At 42.6% G+C, this 19,233-nt stretch overlaps 1 protein-coding gene across 1 annotated transcript in view; it reads right to left on the bottom strand.

Annotated features, from left to right (window-relative positions):
- The window catches only part of MYOM2 (myomesin 2), a 446,804-nt gene that overhangs the window by 26,196 nt on the left and 401,375 nt on the right, over nucleotides 1-19,233 (bottom strand). The window contains exon 39 of the mRNA XM_040428545.1: nucleotides 7,500-7,596. Coding sequence (XP_040284479.1) covers nucleotides 7,500-7,596 — 97 coding nt within the window. The remainder of the gene's footprint in view (nucleotides 1-7,499; nucleotides 7,597-19,233) is intronic.

The raw sequence follows: 19,233 nt of genomic DNA, 5'->3' as shown, positions 1-19,233 counted from the left end.
CGTAAGCCCCAATGCCTGTGTAAGGCATCGGGCTACCATTCAAGCCATCGTGGTCCCGTCACCCCACCACGGGGACCAATGGTTTGGGGAGGGTACTCGTGCAAGGGGTTAGTACGCCAGCATCAGTGTATGGCATTTACTGGCATATACAGCAGGGGCTCAGCTGTCATATTTCTATTGCAGTACTAATATTGAAAGATAAAACTCTAGGAAGCTGATAAGAGTTGCAAATTACCTCATACCGTTTAGTAGTTTAGTGCAAATACTGAAATGCAATAATTATAAAACTATGGAGATTAATTTAAAACCCACAGGACTGAGTTGTCTACAAATCAACATAATTGCAAGTCAAAACAAAGTCAAGATGAAGGTTTTTATCCGGTAGACACTCTCATGTTACCTAAGATTCACTGTCTATAAGTAATATGATTTGACATACAGTCTTTCTCCAGGAGATAAACACATGCCTTAAGCTGTACATGTTGTGTTAAGATGCCACTAGTGAAAAATCAACATTTAAAGAAGAGAAAAGACTTTAAAAATCCTTTCTTTCCATTGGGGAGCAATTATTCCAGGCAATTAAAATAAATAAAAGCAATGTCAGTGTCATTGCTTATTGTTTATTGTATCATTTTATTTTATAGTCAAATATTATTTGCAATTGAATCAAAATAAACTGTTGAGTTTTTACTTCAAATACATACACAGTATGAATTGATCTGCTTTAAAAAATTGTTGACAAACAATTGCAAGGCTATTATTTAATTTTAGAATAATGAGCGAGCACTCATACACTTGGCAACCAGATTGACATATGCAGAAAATATTTATTAAATCCCCATAAAATACAAGTAATAAAATTTATAAGAACAATGTAGCAATAATATACAACATTACAGTCACATATATTGCGGTAGATATGATCGACACTATATTCATATGACTCAATAGTGTTGATAAATTCAATAACATATATCCCACCAAAAAACTTCAAGTATATGCTGTTATTTGGGAAAGAGGGGGTATTATCTTCTAGCGCTCTATCCCAATTTGGGAAACTGAATGTCACTGAAAATGTTGTAGGTGTATTCACTGGGAGCGCAGTATGTTCATAAAGTGTCCATAGGAATCCTGATAATGTGAAAAGTCTCTTATAGCATATCCTTTTACGCTCGATATGAGCTTTGGATTGAAGAAAACTTTAAATCAATGTTTGGCTTACCGTCTAGCGTCTGCTGTCTCCCTATTGCTTCAATGGAGCTTTAAATATTTGCCGGCTTATTCAGTCGCTCCATACAGCAAGCTGGTTTAAATTTCGCGGGAGTTCCAAAGATCGCGGGAGTTGCCACTCTGTTCCGCAATTTCCTTCGGTGCAGCTTTCGACGATAAGAATAGTTAATCCTTTACTGCAGAGATTTTCTTCTGTATGGCCATACAGTATTATCGGAGGCTTTTCAATGCAGGTACATCACTTGTATGGTAAAACAAGTGATGTACCTGCATTGAAAAGCCTCCGATAAGGCCTCATGCACACGACCGTTTTTTTTACGGTCCGCAAAAACGGGGTCCGTTGGTCCGTGACCGTTTTTTCGTCCGTGGGTCTTCCTTGATTTTTGGAGGATCCACGGACATGAAAAAACAGTCGTTTTGGTGTCCGCCTGGCCGTGCGGAGCCAAACGGATCCGTCCTGAATTACAATGCAAGTCAATGGGGACGGATCCGTTTTACGTTGACACAATATTAGTGCAATTTCAAACGGATCCGTCCCCCATTGACTTTCAATGTAAAGTCAGGAGTTAATATACCATAGGATCTGAGTTTTCTCCAATCCGATGGTATATTTTAACTTGAAGCATCCCCATCACCATGGGAACGCCTCTATGTTAGACTATACTGTCGGATATGAGGTTACATCATGAAACTCATATCCGACAGTATATTCTAACACAGAGGCGTTCCCATAGTGATGGGGACGCTTCTAGTTAGAATATACTACAAACTGTGTACATGACTGCCCCCTGCTGCCTGGCAGCACCCGATCTCTTACAGGGGGCTGTGATCAGCACAATTAACCCTTCAGGTGCCGCACCTTAAGGGGTGAATTTTGCGTATCATAGCCCCCTGTAAGAGATCAGGGGCTGCCAGGCAGCAGTGGGCAGACCCCCCACCCTCCCCAGTTTGAATATCATTGGTGGCCAGTGTGCGGCCTCCCCCCCCTCCCCCCCTCTATTGTAATATCATTGGTGGCCAGTGTGCGGCCTCCCCTCCCCCGCCCCCCCCTCTATTGTAATATCATTGGTGGCCAGTGTGCGGCCCCCCCTCTATTGTATTAATATCATTGGTGGCCAGTGTGCGGCCTCCGCTGCCACCAATGATCGGGCAAGGGGGGAGAGGGGAGGCCGCACACTGGCCACCAATGAAATTACAATAGAGGGGGGAGGGGGGCCGACAGAGGGGTGGGGCGGGGTAGGGGAGGCCACACTGGCCACCAATGATATTAATACAATAGAGGGGGGGCGCACACTGGCCACCAATGATATTACAATAGAGGGGGGGGGAGGCCGCACACTGGCCACCAATGATATTAATACAATAGAGGGGGGGCCGGGGGGAGGCCGCACACTGGCCACCAATGATATTCAAACTGGGGAGGGAGGGAGGGGGGTCTGCCCCCTGCTGCCTGGCAGCCCCTGATCTCCTATAGGGGGCTATGATATGCACAATTAACCCCTTTAGGTGCAGCACCTGAGGGGTTAATTGTGCGGATCACAGCCCCCTGTAAGAGATCGGGTGCTGCCAGGCAGCAGGGGGCAGTCATGTACACAGTTCTCAGTATATTCTAACTAGAAGCGTCCCCATCACTATGGGAACGCCTCTGTGTTAGAATATACTGTCGGATTTGAGTTTTCACGAAGTGAAAACTCATCTCTGAAAAAGCTTTTATGCAGACGGATCTTCGGATCCGTCTGTATAAAAAGTAACCTACGGCCACGGATCACGGACGCGGATGCCAATCTTGTGTGCATCCGTGTTCTTTCACGGACCCATTGACTTGAATGGGTCCATGAACCGTTGTCCGTCCAAAAAATAGGACAGGTCATATTTTTTTGACGGACAGGAAACACGGATCACGGATGCGGCTGCAAAACGGTGCATTTTCCGATTTTTCCACGGACCCATTGAAAGTCAATGGGTCCGCGAAAAAAAACGGAAAACGGCACAACAGCCACGGATGCACACAACGGTCGTGTGCATGAGGCCTAATACTGTATGGCCATACAGAAGAAAATCTCTACAGTAAAGGATTAACTATTCTTATCGTCGAAAGCTGCACCGAAGGAAATTGCGGAACAGAGTGGCAACTCCCGCGATCTTTGGAACTCCCGCGAAATTTAAACCAGCTTGCTGTATGGAGCGACTGAATAAGCCGGCAAATATTTAAAGCTCCATTGAAGCAATAGGGAGACAGCAGACGCTAGACGGTAAGCCAAACATTGATTTAAAGTTTTCTTCAATCCAAAGCTCATATCGAGCGTAAAAGGATATGCTATAAGAGACTTTTCACATTATCAGGATTCCTATGGACACTTTATGAACATACTGCGCTCCCAGTGAATACACCTACAACATTTTCAGTGACATTCAGTTTCCCAAATTGGGATAGAGCGCTAGAAGATAATACCCCCTCTTTCCTAAATAACAGCATATACTTGAAGTTTTTTGGTGGGATATATGTTATTGAATTTATCAACACTATTGAGTCATATGAATATAGTGTCGATCATATCTACCGCAATATATGTGACTGTAATGTTGTATATTATTGCTACATTGTTCTTATAAATTTTATTACTTGTATTTTATGGGGATTTAATAAATATTCTCTGCATATGTCAATCTGGTTGCCAAGTGTATGAGTGCTCGCTCATTATTCTATTACTACATTTGCCTTTTAAGAGAGGGTGGGGTGATTCCCTCCATATGAGCTTGCAGCACCATACCTTAACTACTTGCTAGTGAGCCACCACAACCTACCACTATTATTTAATTTTCCTTCTATATAATTGCTTTTCCCTCACCGAACCCTTCCACAAAATTCTACTGCAAATGTGTATATTCCTTATACATAAACAATGATTCATTGATATTATGTAATTTGGTTTTGTAATTAATGTCTAGAATTTAGAATAAATTAAAGTTCTACATGAATTATGGACAATGGGGCAGATTTACTAATCCTACAGATAGTGTAAATTTAAGAGAACATGTAACAAGCTCTGTCAGAAAAAAATTGCAATTTTGACCTTTTTGTCATGGAGTAAGCATTTGCTCTAAATTTATTACATATTTTGTCTTTTTTTTTTGTAGGTTATTCTTCACCAAGCCTGGCAGTTTGTATTTACTAAGCGGAGGACATGTGTTTTATGGGCAGAGCTAAATTTTTTTCCAGATTTATCTGTGACTGTTTTCAAAAAGTCTAAAAAAGGTCACGTCTACTCCAGTCCCCTGGTGGAGTACAAACTGATGGAACCTTTGTAATAAATATGACTAGACTTTAGACTGAAAAATGCAGGACATAGGACATATTTAAAAAATTGACATGTGACATTTTGTAAATTTATCACAGAAACTGACTTTAAACCAAGAACTGCAAAAAGAGCAAAAAGTTGCATACTGATACATTACCCCCTTAGATAGACTATCTACACATGCACCACATATGTCACCATAGCTCAGGCTATATTATTAACTTGGTTCATCGCAAGACACTTTTCCCTAACTTTATAACAACTCTTGGTTGGCTTAGTTAGAATTTTATACCTGAATTGTAGAATAATTTTGGGATAAAATGTTGCATACTGTATTAGGCCACACCTTTTCTCATTAAGCAATACCCATTGTCAGACTAGGGGCAGATAACGTTCTCTAAACCTCCAAATTGTGGTGCTCCAAAAAGTGCACTCACATTAGTAAATGTTTGCCATTGACAATTGTTAGTAACTTCTAAATGGGAAGTAGACTGCATTGTAAAATTCACTTATAAAATTAGGTTGCAGCATATCACTCTTTACTCTGCAGAATGCTAATCACTAATTTATGAAGGCAGTTTATTACATATGAAAAAATATGCAGATTTCCTAAATACATTAAAGCACATAAACAGATACATGTTTAGCTCCCTAACTAGCTGCTAGATAGTTTCACAGAAGTCATTAAAGTGTGCATGTTTTGGGCAGCCTAGTGCATTAGAACATGGAATAAAGAAAGACAAGAGACTACACATCTGTAGTGATTCATTTTATCATAGATTTTATAGGTGGCCATTATCCTACCAGATCGGGTGAGTGTGCATATGTATTTCAAGGAGACCAGCATCTTGCAAACACCTTATGTGCCGCGTCTTTCAGTGAACCAAAGAACAGAACAGAAAAAAAGTCCAAATCATCAGATGCTCCCCCCACCACCGACAGAGATTGGAGAACCATCAATGAGACATGAGATTTTAAGTACATTCCCCCAAAATCTTATGCATATGTGAGAACATACATACTAAAGAGAACATACAGGCAGCTTTATGCCCACTAGACTGCTGAAACTGCAGAGGCTAGATCTTTTTAAACATACCCCTGGCTCTAGTATTACAGCTCGCAGATTTAATCTCTTTTGAAGATTCAGCTTCTCCCGCCATTTAGTTTCTCCAGCCAAGCAAACACTCAAAAAAGGCAGTTCATAAAGTCATATTAATACTGTACATTATCCCCTTAGTCTAGACCATAAATTCTCAGCCTGCGGTATGCGGTATTGCCCTAGATGCCAGCAATGTTTCATTGCTGGCTGCTAGGGAATCTCGATATTCAACTGATTTGCATCCTGATGACAGACATTCAGAACATTGCAGCAGGACACAGAACCCTGGGCATGCCTGCCCTGTTGTTCATTTAGATAGGCTTCAGGAGACACATAGTCCTGCACCAAAGCATCAGGCAGGTGAGTATCTGTGTTTGGTATTTTTCTTTTAACTGAGTGAGCACTATGGGGACATTGGGGAAACTATAAGGGGACATGTGTATTGCTGAGGCAATATAAGGAGAATTTATTTTCCCACTGGCACACAAAAAGGGGCATTTATACTACTGTTGCACTATAAGGGACATTTTTTCTACCAGCACATGTTATAAGTGGACATTATCACCATTAGGGCACTATAAGGGGGTGTTTTTTTCTACTGGCAAAGATTATGGGGTTTTATAACTTCTGGGGCATATATCATCAATAACATAATTACTACTGGGGATATATGTACTACTGGGGCACACTGTGAAGTTTTATATCTTCTGAAGGGCACAGTGGTGGCTTTTATTACTACTGGAGCACTATAGGTGTGCATTATTACTTATAGGGGAATTTTTACTACTGGAAGAATTTTTATGGACTCTGATACTACTGGGGTCATTATGGTGGGCTTTATAACCACTGGGGGACTGATGGGAACATTATTACTACCATTGGTACTATCAGCAACATTATTACTTTGGGGGCACACTGGGGAAGAGTACTACTACTGGGGCACTGTAGGGGCACTATTACTACTAATGGTACTATGGAAGAGAATTATTACTATTGGTGGGACTTTTGGGAGCACTACTACTATGGGGAAAGAGCACAATTATTTTTGAGGGACCCTATGCTTCCAGCACTATTACTGTCAGATTTGCTGGGCACAATTAGTTTGAAGTGTCAATATTGTGTCAATATTTATTGAAGGAGGCACTATCTGTGTGATGCTAGAATCTTAAGGGGACTATCTGTTTCTAGAATACAGTATCAAGAAGCACAGAGGGCATAGTATTGGGATGCCAGTATGCGGTGTTCAGAAAGTAGGAGGATGATGGAAATGTAAAATGGCACATCTTAACCCACAGCCATTTCTTGTGAAGCCATGCCCACTCGACAGATGAGACACAGTGTATTATTCTTTTTGGCTTCATTGCTCCATGCATTTGTCTAAAATGAGATACTTTAAATTGCTCCACAAATGCTCCAAATTTTGGTGGAAATGAATTATGCCAGAATTCTGCTGCAGCCACAAAAGTAAGTGTCGACCATTGTGCTTGTGAGATATCCCTTTAATAACACTATAAAGTATTAGGGACCTGATGTTCAAACATGTCCCTAATGTTTTATTTCTTTAAATTAGAGGTTTGACTTTGAGGTCTAGCATTTAGTTAAATATGAAATGTCAATAGTTATTAAAGTTTTTCAAAAACTATAAAATTAATGTTTTAAATTTGAGAATCAGACAAAATAGTTTATTTTTCCCTGGCTGCCTAATGCTTATTTATTGGAAAGAACATTTCTCATGGAACAATACATAAAAATATAGAGCACTTATTATTGTACGGTAAAAAGATGACATAAATAGAGGTTATGGTTAAAAGGTGACATGAATCATAAAATAGGTATTTTTGTGGTACAGTGGGTTCCTGTACTTTAAGTACCTTTCTCCACAGTCAGATATTTCATCTTTTCTTCTGGTGCTGTCATGTTTTTCTGTTCACCATGTCGATATCTAACCGGTTTACTTGTTGAAATCACCTAGTTAAATACAAAATGTTAAATAAGGGTTACTTTGTAAAATAAATGGATACATTGATTTGCAGAACACATGACAGCTAGGTGCATCCTCAAGAACATTACAGTATTTAATATAATATCTACCAAAGGCATTAGGTTTGTGCCCAAGTAAGCACTGTAACAATTGAGAGGGCTTTTCACTTTAGTTACAGCCGCAGTGCCCCCACTACAGTGCATAGACCCTGAAATTATTACTAATTACTAACCAGGCCAATCCCTCACCGTTTCAGTTCTGTTTCTCCTGGTGGCCCTTGATTTCGCCACTGCAGCAAAGACTTGGCCAACTATACTACATGTGATTGGCTGCTATGATCAAATGGGATATTCAGGCAAGTCATAGCTGCAGCACTAGATATGAAGACTGCAGGGAGCATCGGACCAGTGGAGGTCTAATGATGGAGAGTTGAACAGAATAGAATTGATTTGCTTACTTTCTAACATTCTTTTCCATTTGCTAATTTTTGTGAGTGCCAGAAAAGCCATTTAATAATGAACTGCATATTTAGCTTAGCGCCTACAACTATACACAAACAATAGGAAATAAGATATCCTACAACTAGAACAGATGAGATGACTTTCTCTTTAATTTAATGCTTAGCAAAATTGCAGACTGTACAAGTCTATGACATTTCCTACACAGGGAGAAAGGTGTCCATGTAGGAAAATGTAGTCATTGCCTGGAGAAGTCTCTATAATAGTCTGCGCAGATGGTGAAGGGAGTTCAAATTATCCTTCAATAAGCTTGGTAAGAGCTCATTTGCATCCATTTCTTCCCAGAATTCCAGAGGAGCATGTATGGCCTACCGTATAAGCCTCCTCACGCCGATTAAGGCACTCTCACCAAGAAGAGATAACACCCCCCATATCCAGGCTTAGGCCTCTCACCTAGTTAAGCCTGTACTTTCTGCTCTGCACTGATGATGGGCAATCAGCCCGAAACAGCTGCCTGCAGATGAGGTGCTGGCTTATTTATTATCTGAGTCATGTCTCAAGGCTTAGTTAAAGGTTTGAACATTGATTTAAAGGACAGCTGCCTTACATCTGGTGGCATTAGAGGAAGGGGCTCATTTGCATCTCTTTCTTTCCAGAAGAACTCTGATTTTATCTTTGGTAACACCAGAACCACCAAGTTTAGGGTAACAGTGAGTGAAGGATGCTCGCCTGCTGGCGTTCTTCACTCACTGCACCTGCGCCTAATACTAAAATGGACGGCACAGGTGCGGGATTTGCGGGGCATGGAGGAGCCCGATGATGTCAATCACCATTACAAAGGCGTGCCAAACGGTGAGAGTATGTAGCCTCTAAGTGCCACTAGCACCTAGAGGTTCATTTGCATATTATAGAAGTAATTATTTAGAGCGAACGGCGGCAGGCAGTGAGATATAAGTTATACAGTTATGTTCTGCTGACATTAGCACATTGCTAATGTCAGCCAGCTACATAACGATTTTTCTGATGACAGAAACCCTTTAATATACACTGCCTGTCCAAAAAAAAAGTCGCCACCAAAAAAATGCCTTTAGCCTTGATTACGGCACGCATTCGCTATGGCATTGTTTCGATAAGCTTCTGCAATGTCACAAGATTTATTTCCATCCAGTGTTGCATAAATTTTTCACCAAGATCTTGCATTGATGATGGTAGACTCTGACTGCTGTGCAAAGCCTTCTCCAGCATATCCCAAAGATTCTCAATGGGGTTAAGGTCTGGACTCTGTGGTGGCCAATCCATGTGTGAAAATGATGTCTCATGCTCCCTGAATCCTGGCATTGTAATCTTGGAATATCCCCGTGCATCAAGGAAGAAAAAAATCCATTGTTGGAATAACCTGGTCATTCAGTATGTTCAGGTAGTCAGCTGACCTCCTTCTTGGAGCACATACTGTTGCTGAACCTAGACCTGACCAACTGCAGCAACCCCAGATCATAGTGCTGCCTCCACAGGCTTGTACAGTAGGTACGAGGCATGATGGGTGCATCACTTCATCTGCCTCTCTTCTTACCCTGATGCGCCCATCACTCTGGAACAGGGTAAATCTGGACTCATCAGACCACATGACCTTCTTCCATTGTTCCAGAGTCCAATCTTTATGCTCCCTAGCAAATTGAAGCATTTTTTTTTCTGGTTTGCCTCACTGATTAGTGGTTTTCTTACGGCTACAGAGCTGTTCAGTCCCAATCCCTTGAGTTCCCTTTGCATTGTGCGTGTGAAAATGCTCTTACTTTCACTATTAAACATAGCCCTGAGTTCTGTTGTTTTTCTTCGATTTGATTTCACCAAACATTTAAGTGACCGCCGATCACGATCATTCAGGATTTTTTTCCCGCCACATTTCTTCCTCGAATACGATGGGTCCCCACTATCCTTCCAGTTTTTAATAATACTTTGGGTAGTTCTTAACCCAATTTTAGTAGTTTCTGCAATCTCCTTAGATGTTTTCTCTGCTTGATGCATGCCAATGATTTGATCCTTCTCAAACAGACTAACATCTTTTCCACAACCACGAGATGTGTCTTTCGACATGGTTTTTTAAGAAATGAGAAGCAACCCATTGCATCATTTGGGGTTAAATAACTCATTGCCAGCTGAAAGATAATCGCCCATGCAGTAATTATCCAATAGGAGGCTCATAACTATTTGCTTAGTTAAATCCAGGTGGCAATTTTTTTTTGGGACAGGCAGTGTATTTATCAATGACATTTTAAAGATTTCTAAGAGTAGAGTTGTAGAGGAACATAATATAATATTACAGAGGGATTTGCAGGATTTGGCTGGGAAATTCAAAATTATGTTCAATGTGGATAACTGTATAGTTATGCACCTGTGCTAGGGGAAAAAAATGTACAATAATGTATTCGATAGTAAAACCCTGGGAAAAACGGCCATTGTAAAAGATTTAGGGCTCTTGATGGGCAGTAGACATAACTTTAGCAAACAGTTCCTGACAACTGCAACCAAGGCAAATAATGCCTAGTTTTGGTTGGCATTTTTGGAGATATAGGTATAAAAAGCTTATATACAATTTATATTAGAGTGAATTTATTATATTAAGAGTGAATTAGGACACTATTTTTTATTATTTGATATACAGTATTTATTGAATAGGTTGTCATTGTTATATGAATAGCAATGTGATTCTGCTCTTTATTCTTATAGTGACATGCACTACACTAAAAGATTGTGTTGTGATTTTTATTTATGATAGCTATTTTTCTGGACCCAGTCATTATTGTTAACCTATTGGACTGATATCTAGAGAATTCAGTATTACCTATGTCAAATCAATTGGATTTTTTATGTACGCAGTGGCCCACAATTACTAATGTCATTGCACCTAGATACTGTAAAATACAGCGCTAACATTTGGCACAATTTAGTCCAAGCTGGTGAAATTTGGCATAAAGTGGTGCATTTTTTGGTGCAAGCTTCCACCTATTTCACCAAGGGATGTGGTCTAATAGAAAATCGTTGTGGCTTCTTGGAAAAGGGGCATGGACTAATATGCGACATGATGTATTAAAATTGTGCCACAATTCTAATGTAAAATTCTGCCTCAAACTACTGTAAGCCAACTAATAGATAATGCAGAGCTTAGCCATGCACCAAATATATCCTCCAACCTGAGCTACTGTAAGAAATCTGGGTATAAAATTCTGTAAGATTACAAAATCTCCCCCAATGTTATGACTAAAGTTAAAACTTCTTGTAATGCTTTCCTGTGGACTAAACACACTGAGACTATACTACACTAGCATGAACATCCATTCAGACACTATGGGGGGAGGTTTATCAAACTGGTGTTTCCATATGCCAGTCTTGATCTCCCTGCACCGGTGTGAGGTGAGCCTAATTTATTAAGAGTCAGCGTCCTCCTAGTGCAACTTGGATTCAGCCGCGGCACCTGCTCTGCTGACCCGGCCTAGACTTGATAAAGGGGTCTCCAGTACCCCGAAACGCGTTGTCTATGAATAAAACGGAAAATTGCTGAAACCTAAATATTGCTTATGACCGGTTGTGTTAGTGCGCCCTCTAAGGTCCACACGCTCGACGTAAAGTTCAGCGTTTCTTCTCGTCTACTGTTACCCGAGCGGCAGAGTGGCTCCTGCCCAAGGCGATCAGACGAATCTAGGCTGCACCAACCGCTGCAATTCTCTTCTTTTGGCCTTCATTGTGGTTGCGCCCAATTGGTGCAACCGCAATAGGTGAGCAAACTATTTCTTATAGTAGAATTTTAATTTACTGAACATACTTACTCTATGAGCGCCTTTCTCTATCCTATTAGCCATCATTTGCTAATTTATTAAGAGGCAGATGCCTATTAATAAATTAGTCATATCTTAGGCCCTTTTCTGCACCAGAAACTAAAGTCTATGCCCCTAGTCTGCTAGGGGCTGATATAGCCTCAGCGTCAGACCTAAGCCCAAAGGAAATTATTCTGAGGGCCCATCCACTCCATATTAAGAGTCTTGTTTAACTAGGGGTCCAATATTGTCAGAGTGTTGGCCTCTTATATTCTGGTGGGCCAGTAATGACCCTGCATAGACTTCAGCTATAAATTACAACTGTTTCTGGTGTAAGTTATAGTAAATCCAGCTGGCTGTATAAATCCCCGGCCATTCCTCTAAGCCTTCCCCTTTTCTGGTCACTTTAAAAAAGTGACAAGAAGATCAAAAATTAACTAATTACGCAAAAAATATAGCATGCACCATAGTTTACAACTCTTTTACACTGCTGATGGACGAACATCGGCAAACGCGATCAAATGTTAGCGAACTGCAAGTTCGCGGCAGGCCCCATTCACTTTAATGGCAGGTGAACCTGACAAACCTTAAGCTCATATTTGCAGCCACCAAATACTTAGTAGAAGTGCACAAATAGTCCCACAACATGGACAGTGACATACTAGAGGGGAATCAATGACAAAAATTCCAACAAAAAATATGTGTCCTAATCATGGTACATTTTTATGCGTCTTAAAGGGAAATTCTCTTAAATGTTCCCTGTTGGACCCTAGAAAATTTTTATTTTAGGCCACGGGAGTATGGGCCTTACAAATTAGGTATTTACCTGATATAAAAGAAATTCTGATTATGTGGCTCGAGGTACATTATGCGGTCAATGGATACAAATTTTACTGTAGACCACTGGACTACAGGCCCCAAACATTAGGCATTCACCGGACAGAAAATATAAAGTTATTATGTGACCGTAGGTATATTACACGGTCAATGGATATCAATTTTACTGAAGGCCAGTACAAATACAGGTCAAATACATGTGTTTAAAAGAACTAAAAATATAAAATTGGGTTAAAAACATAGCTAACGAAATCTCCCTCTTGAAAAAAACCCTAATGAAAATACGGTAATTTCTACTGGTGTGCTATACCAGTTGCCCCCCAATTATTTTTGTTAAACAGGAGTGTTATATACCAATAATATACTTTCTATATACCGTATTTTTCGCCCCATAAGACACACTTCCCCCCCCCCCCCCAATGGGAAGAAAATGCCCCTGCGTCTTATGGGGCGAATGCTGACAGTTTTACTTCGCAGGCTGCGATGTATGAGCGAGCGGGGAGGGACTGGGAGGAGGAGCTGGGGCCGGCAATAGCGGCGGGGCGGTGCAGTCACTGTACTATAGCCCCACCGCTCCAGTGCTGCACTATACAAATATAAAATGTCTTATTCAATTAAAAGTGATTAAACATGCCCCCTCACTCCTAATATTACCGTACATCCTAACAGCTTCTGTAGAATGCAGGCAGGCCGGGCGGCAGCGTAACTCCCTGATGTCACGTGCCTGTGCCGCCTAATTTATGAATGAAGCAGGCGGCGCGGGCAAGTGACGTCAGTAAGTGACGCGCCGTCCGGCCTGCCTGCCTGCATTGTACAGAAGCTGTTAGGATGTACGGTAATATTAGGAGTGAGGGGTCATGTTTAATCACTTTTAATTGAATAAGACATTTTATATTTGGATACTGGAGCGGCGGAGGGGGGGGGTCTGTGGATGACAGTTTTATGGGGAACATCCGTGGATGGCACAGTTAAGGGGTGGGGGGGTCTGTGGATGGCACTGTTATGGGCTGGGGGGTCTGTGGATGGCACTGACGATTCTTTGTGGACTCCTGTTGTACTTCGTTTTCTCCTGGTATTTGACCTCAGCTTTTCCTGACTATTCTCTGCTCATTCCTTAGTACTGCGTAGCTCTCTAGGTATTGAGCCGGTCTGTTCACGTTCCGTTATTTGTCTTGTCTGTCTTCCCAGCACGTATCACAAGTTAGGGACTGCCGTCTCGTTGTTCCCTGTCATTAGGACTTGCGAGGCAAGTAGGCAGGGCCAGGGTTGAGGGTGGAGCGCAGTGGTCACTATCCTCCCCCCCATGTGTAGTGTACGTTACCGTCACAGATTAACAGGCCGTAACCTAACCACTGTATCATGAATCCTCTGGTGACCCTGACTGATCATGTCTCTAACCTGACGCAGATGGTGCAGGAGCTACGGGAGAAACTCTGTTCTTTTGAGTTAGGACAAGGTACTTCCATCCCTCAGGCCTCCAGTCCATATTTAGAGCCCCAGATTAAGCTTCCTGAGCCCTTTTCTGGAGATCGGAAGAAGTTTCTTTCCTTTAAAGAAAATTGCAAACTTTTTTTCCGTTTGCGCCCCGTATCCTCTGGCCCCGAGAGTCAAAGCGTGGGCATTGTCATTTCCCGGTTACAAGGTGATCCCCAGGACTGGGCATTTTCTTTACCTGCTGACATCAGCGGAGGTGTTTTTTCAGGCCCTTGGTACCCTGTATGATGAACCAGACAGGACACTGGTAGCCGAGACTGCACTAAAAGTTCTGGTTCAGGGCGATCTACCTGCGGAGGAGTATTGCACCCAATTCAGAAGGTGGTGTGTTCCCTCAGGATGGAATGAACCAGCACTTAAGAGTCAGTTCAGGTCAGGTCTGTCTGATAACTTAAAGGATCTTCTAGTGAGTTATCAGCTTCCAGAGACTCTAGAGGAGATGATGACCCTTGTAGTCCGACTTGACCGACGGGTTAGAGAGAGACGACAGTTCTCTTCTCAGATGGTGGTCCAGCCTGAGGTCTATCCCAGAAACAACGCTGAGGTCTCTACCGAAGAACCCATGCAGGTCGGCATGACTCAAGGGAATATGCGCAGCAGACGTGGAGTGTGTTTTTACTGCGGAGATCCTGACCATTGGATCAACCAGTGTCAAAAGAAGGCCTTCTCCGTTAAGTCTCCCAAGGCAAGGCAACCTAAAGACCAGGTACACCCTGATATTATGAAATGTAAGCTTTTGGTACCTATAACAATATCTCTGGGGGTTAATAAATGGCCGGGTAAGGCCTTTATTGACTCTGGTTCAGCGGCCAGCTTTATTGACTCTGAGTACGCCATTAGACTGGGTATTCCAATTTTTTCTCTTCCTACACCTATCCATGTCATGGCTATTGACGCCACTCCCCTGGTAGGTGGTATGGTGAGGTCATGTACCTCAGAGATTTCTTTAACCGTGGGGGTGTGCCACTCTGAGAAATGTTCCCTCTTAGTCCTGGAGAACTTACCGGTCGAGGTGGTGCTAGGTTGCCTTGGCTCCGATTACACAACCCCACTATTGATTGGTCCAGGGGGGAGTTGGTGAAATGGGGACCTAAGTGTGACTCGTGCTTGTCTGTGGTACAAGCTGGGCTCTCAGTAGAATCTGATATATTACCCACGGGAATATTCTGATGTGTTCTTATCACCTTCCCCGGAGGTTCTACCACCCCATAGACCTTATGATTGCGCCATGGAGTTAGTAGAAGGTGCCAGGTTTCCTAAGGGGCGTATTTATAATCTCTCTCAGCCCAAACGCAAGGCCATGGAGGATTATATTAAGGAAAGCCTCGGTAAGGGGCACATTAGACCTTCTGTCTCTCCTATGGGAGCAGGGTTTTTCATTGTTAAGAAGAAGGATGGTGGTCTTAGGCCTTGTATCGATTACCGGAAATTGAATAAGATCACTATCCAGAATAGATACTCTCTCCCATTGATTCCGGATTTATTTAACCAGGTTCTGGGGGCAACTTGGTTTTCTAAGATTGACCTGAAAGGGGCATATAATCTAATCCGAATCAAGGAGGGAGACGAATGGAAGACGGCGTTCAATACTCCGGCAGGGCACTTTGAATATCAGGTTATGCCTTTTGGACTCAGCAATGCCCCAGCTGTGTTCCAAAACTTTATGAATGATATTCTTAGAGAGTTTTTAGGTAAATTTGTCATTGTCTATCTTGACGACATTTTGATATTTTCTCCTGATTTCAAATCTCATGTGTCTCATGTTAGACAAGTATTAGAGGTGTTGAAGGAGAATCAGTTGTCCGCTAAACAAGAGAAATGTGTCTTTGGTGTACAGGAGATACTGTTTCTAGGGCATGTCCTGACCCCTCACGCCTTCAAGATGGATTCTGGTAAGGTACTAGCTATTAAGGAATGGGTAAGGCCTTCATCCTTAAAGGCCTTACAATGGTTCTTAGGTTTTGCCAATTACTACCGTCAATTTATTAAGAATTTTTCAGTAATTGCTAAACCGTTGACCGACCTTACTAAGAAAGGGGCGGATTTGGAGAACTGGTCTACTGAGGCCATTACTTTGTTTGAAACACTAAAAAAGGCATTCAGTAGCGCTCCCATTCTGATCCAGCCAGATCAGGAGAGACCTTTTATTGTGGAGGTGGATGCGTCTGAGGACGGCGCTGGAGCAGTCCTTTCACAAGGTCCTGCTAGTCTAACTAACCTAAGACCATGTGCATTCTTTACCAGAAAATTTTCTTCAACCGAGAGAAACTATGACATAGGGAATCGGGAGTTGCTGGCCATTAAGTGGGCATTTGAGGAGTGAAGGCATTTTCTGGAGGGGGCAAGGCATTGTGTAACTGTTGTCACTGACCATAAGAACCTTATGTTTCTCGAATCTGCTAAGAGGTTAAATCCCCGTCAGGCTAGATGGGCACTGTTTTTTACTCGTTTTGAATTTTCCATTACTTTCAGGCCTGGAAGTAAAAACGTGAAGGCTGATGCATTATCTCAGCGCTTCCATGCTTTTCAGCCAACAGAGGCACCGCCTGAATCCATCCTACCAGCAAATATCTTCGTAGCAGCCTTAACCCAAGATATCTCGGCTCTCATTAAGGCTGAACAACATCTGGCACCGGCAACCACCCCAACAGATAAGTTGTTTGTTCCCATACAATTTCGTCTCCAGCTGTTGGGTGAGTGTCATGATTCTGCCTTTTGTGGACATCCTGGTTTTGAGGGCACTAGAGAGCTGGTTTCTAGATCCTATTGGTGGCCCACTCTATTTAGGGATGTCAAGTCCTACGTGTCAGCCTGTGAGGTTTGTGCTAGGTCTAAGACACCTAGGACTCGCCCTGCTGGTAACCTACGACCCCTACCCATTCCCAGTAGACCATAGTCCCATATCTCGATGGACTTTATTACCGACCTGCCGCCGGCGGAGGGTAAGACTGTGGTTTGGGTAGTGGTCGATAGGTTTAGAAAGATGGTTCATTTCATTCCTCTGTCTAAACTCCCGAATGCCAAGACCCTGGCATCTATTTTTGTGAAAGAAATTGTAAGGTTACATGGTATCCCGGAAAATATTGTATCTGACAGGGCTGTGCAGTTTGTGTCCAAATTTTGAAGGGCTTTTTGTCAAAGATGTCAGATTTCGTTGTCTTTTTCCTCCGCCTACCACCCTGAGAGTAATGGGCAGACTGAACGCGTTAATCAGTCTGTGGAACAATTCCTGAGGTCGTATGTTGCTGATGACCAGCAATTATGGGTTAAATACCTTCCGTTGGCTGAATTTGCTTTGAATAACCGTGTCAATTTTTTTTGCTGGGGTCTCCCCTTTCTTTTGTAACCATGGTTTTCATCCCCGTTTTCATTCTGGGTCATCAGTCTCCTCCTCTAACCCTGAGGCGGATAGGCTCTCTTCCGAACTGTGCACAGTTTGGGCCCGGGTTCAAATGAACCTAGAAAAGGCTCAAAGTTCTCAAAGACTCAAAGCCAATAGGAAACGTTCAAGGGGCACAAATTTTCTGGTTGGGGATAAGGTGTGGTTATCCTCCAAGAATCTCTCTCTCAAGGTAGATTCTAAAAAATTTGCTCCTCGTTATATTGGACCATATAAGATCATGGAGGTGATTAACCCAGTATCGTTTAGGTTGGAGCTGCCCGAATCATTCCACATTCATAATGTGTTCCATAAATCTCTACTTAAAAGATATGTTGAACCAGTAGTACCATCAAAAGCCTCGCCTCTGCCGGTTCTTGTTAATGATGCTGTTGAGTATGTGGTGTTTAAAATAGTGGATGTCAGGAAGGTGCGTAATTCCTTGCAGTACCTGATTCACTGGAAGGGGTATGGACCCGAAGAGAGATCTTGGGTACCTGCCAGGGAGGTTCATGCTCCTAGACTTGTTAGAAAATTTCATTTAGAACACCCTGAAAGGCCATCGCCTGAAGTCTTGGGTCTGGTGGCCCCTCGTAAAAGGGGGGGTACTGTAACGGGGTGCCGAAGGCGCACTCGGTCTCCCATCAGCCGCAGACCTGCTGCTTAGCTTCGGGAGCGAGGATCTGTGTTTGACCTTGTTCCCAGGGCAGCTTTGCTAGCTGGGAGGCTCCCTGCTCCTAGGTCTGCCTTGAGCGCCGAGCTGATCACTCTGTGCTCGACTGGTCGATCTGTCGGTCATGTGATGCTGGCCACGTCACATGACCCTCACTCCCCACTATAAATACAGGCAGCCTGCTGGCCACAGGTTGCCTGTTAATTTTAGGTATCTGGTGATTGTTTTGTTTCTGCATACTTACCTGATCCTGTGTTCCCTGACGATTCTCTGCCTGCTTCTCCTGTACTGCACATCTCTCCTGGTATCCTGACCCCGGCTTCCACCAGACGATTCTTTGCAGACTCCTGTTGTACTTCGTTTCTCTCCTGGTATTTGACCTCGGCTTTTCCTGACTATTCTCTGCTCATTCCTTAGTACTGCGTAGCTCTCTAGGTATTGACCCGGTCTGTTCACGTTCCGTTATTTGTCTTGTCTGTCTTCCCAGCACGTATCCTAAGTTAGGGACTGCCGTCTAGTTGTCCCCTGTCATTAGGACTTGCGAGGCAAGTAGGCAGGGCCAGGGGTGAGGGTGGAGCGCAGTGGTCACTATCCTCCCCCCCGTGTGTAGTGTACGTTACCGTCACAACACCTTTTGGTTAAATTTTTTTTTTATTATTTTCCTCCCCAAAAACCTAGGTGCGTCTTATGGGCCGGTGCGTCTTATAAGGCAAAAAATACAGTATTTGTTCCAATAGCTTTTGTCACTATCTGTAGCTGCGTTAACGCAGCAAAACCGCAAACAACTTATCAATAATAATAGCATTGACATATGTTTTTGTTCTCATGTTCAAAAAGAGAAAACATGATTTAAAAAAACAGCACACAAGGCTTATGTGGTTAAAACATTGTTAGCTTCCTACTCTGACCTTCAATCTACTGAAATAGAATAAATTCACTATTTTTTTTACTTGTTACAGTCTGTATTATGATTT

The sequence above is a fragment of the Bufo bufo genome, chromosome 4 (genome assembly GCF_905171765.1).
Source record: "Bufo bufo chromosome 4, aBufBuf1.1, whole genome shotgun sequence".
NCBI lineage: Eukaryota > Metazoa > Chordata > Amphibia > Anura > Bufonidae > Bufo > Bufo bufo.
This window is presented reverse-complemented; position numbering and strand designations above follow the sequence as displayed.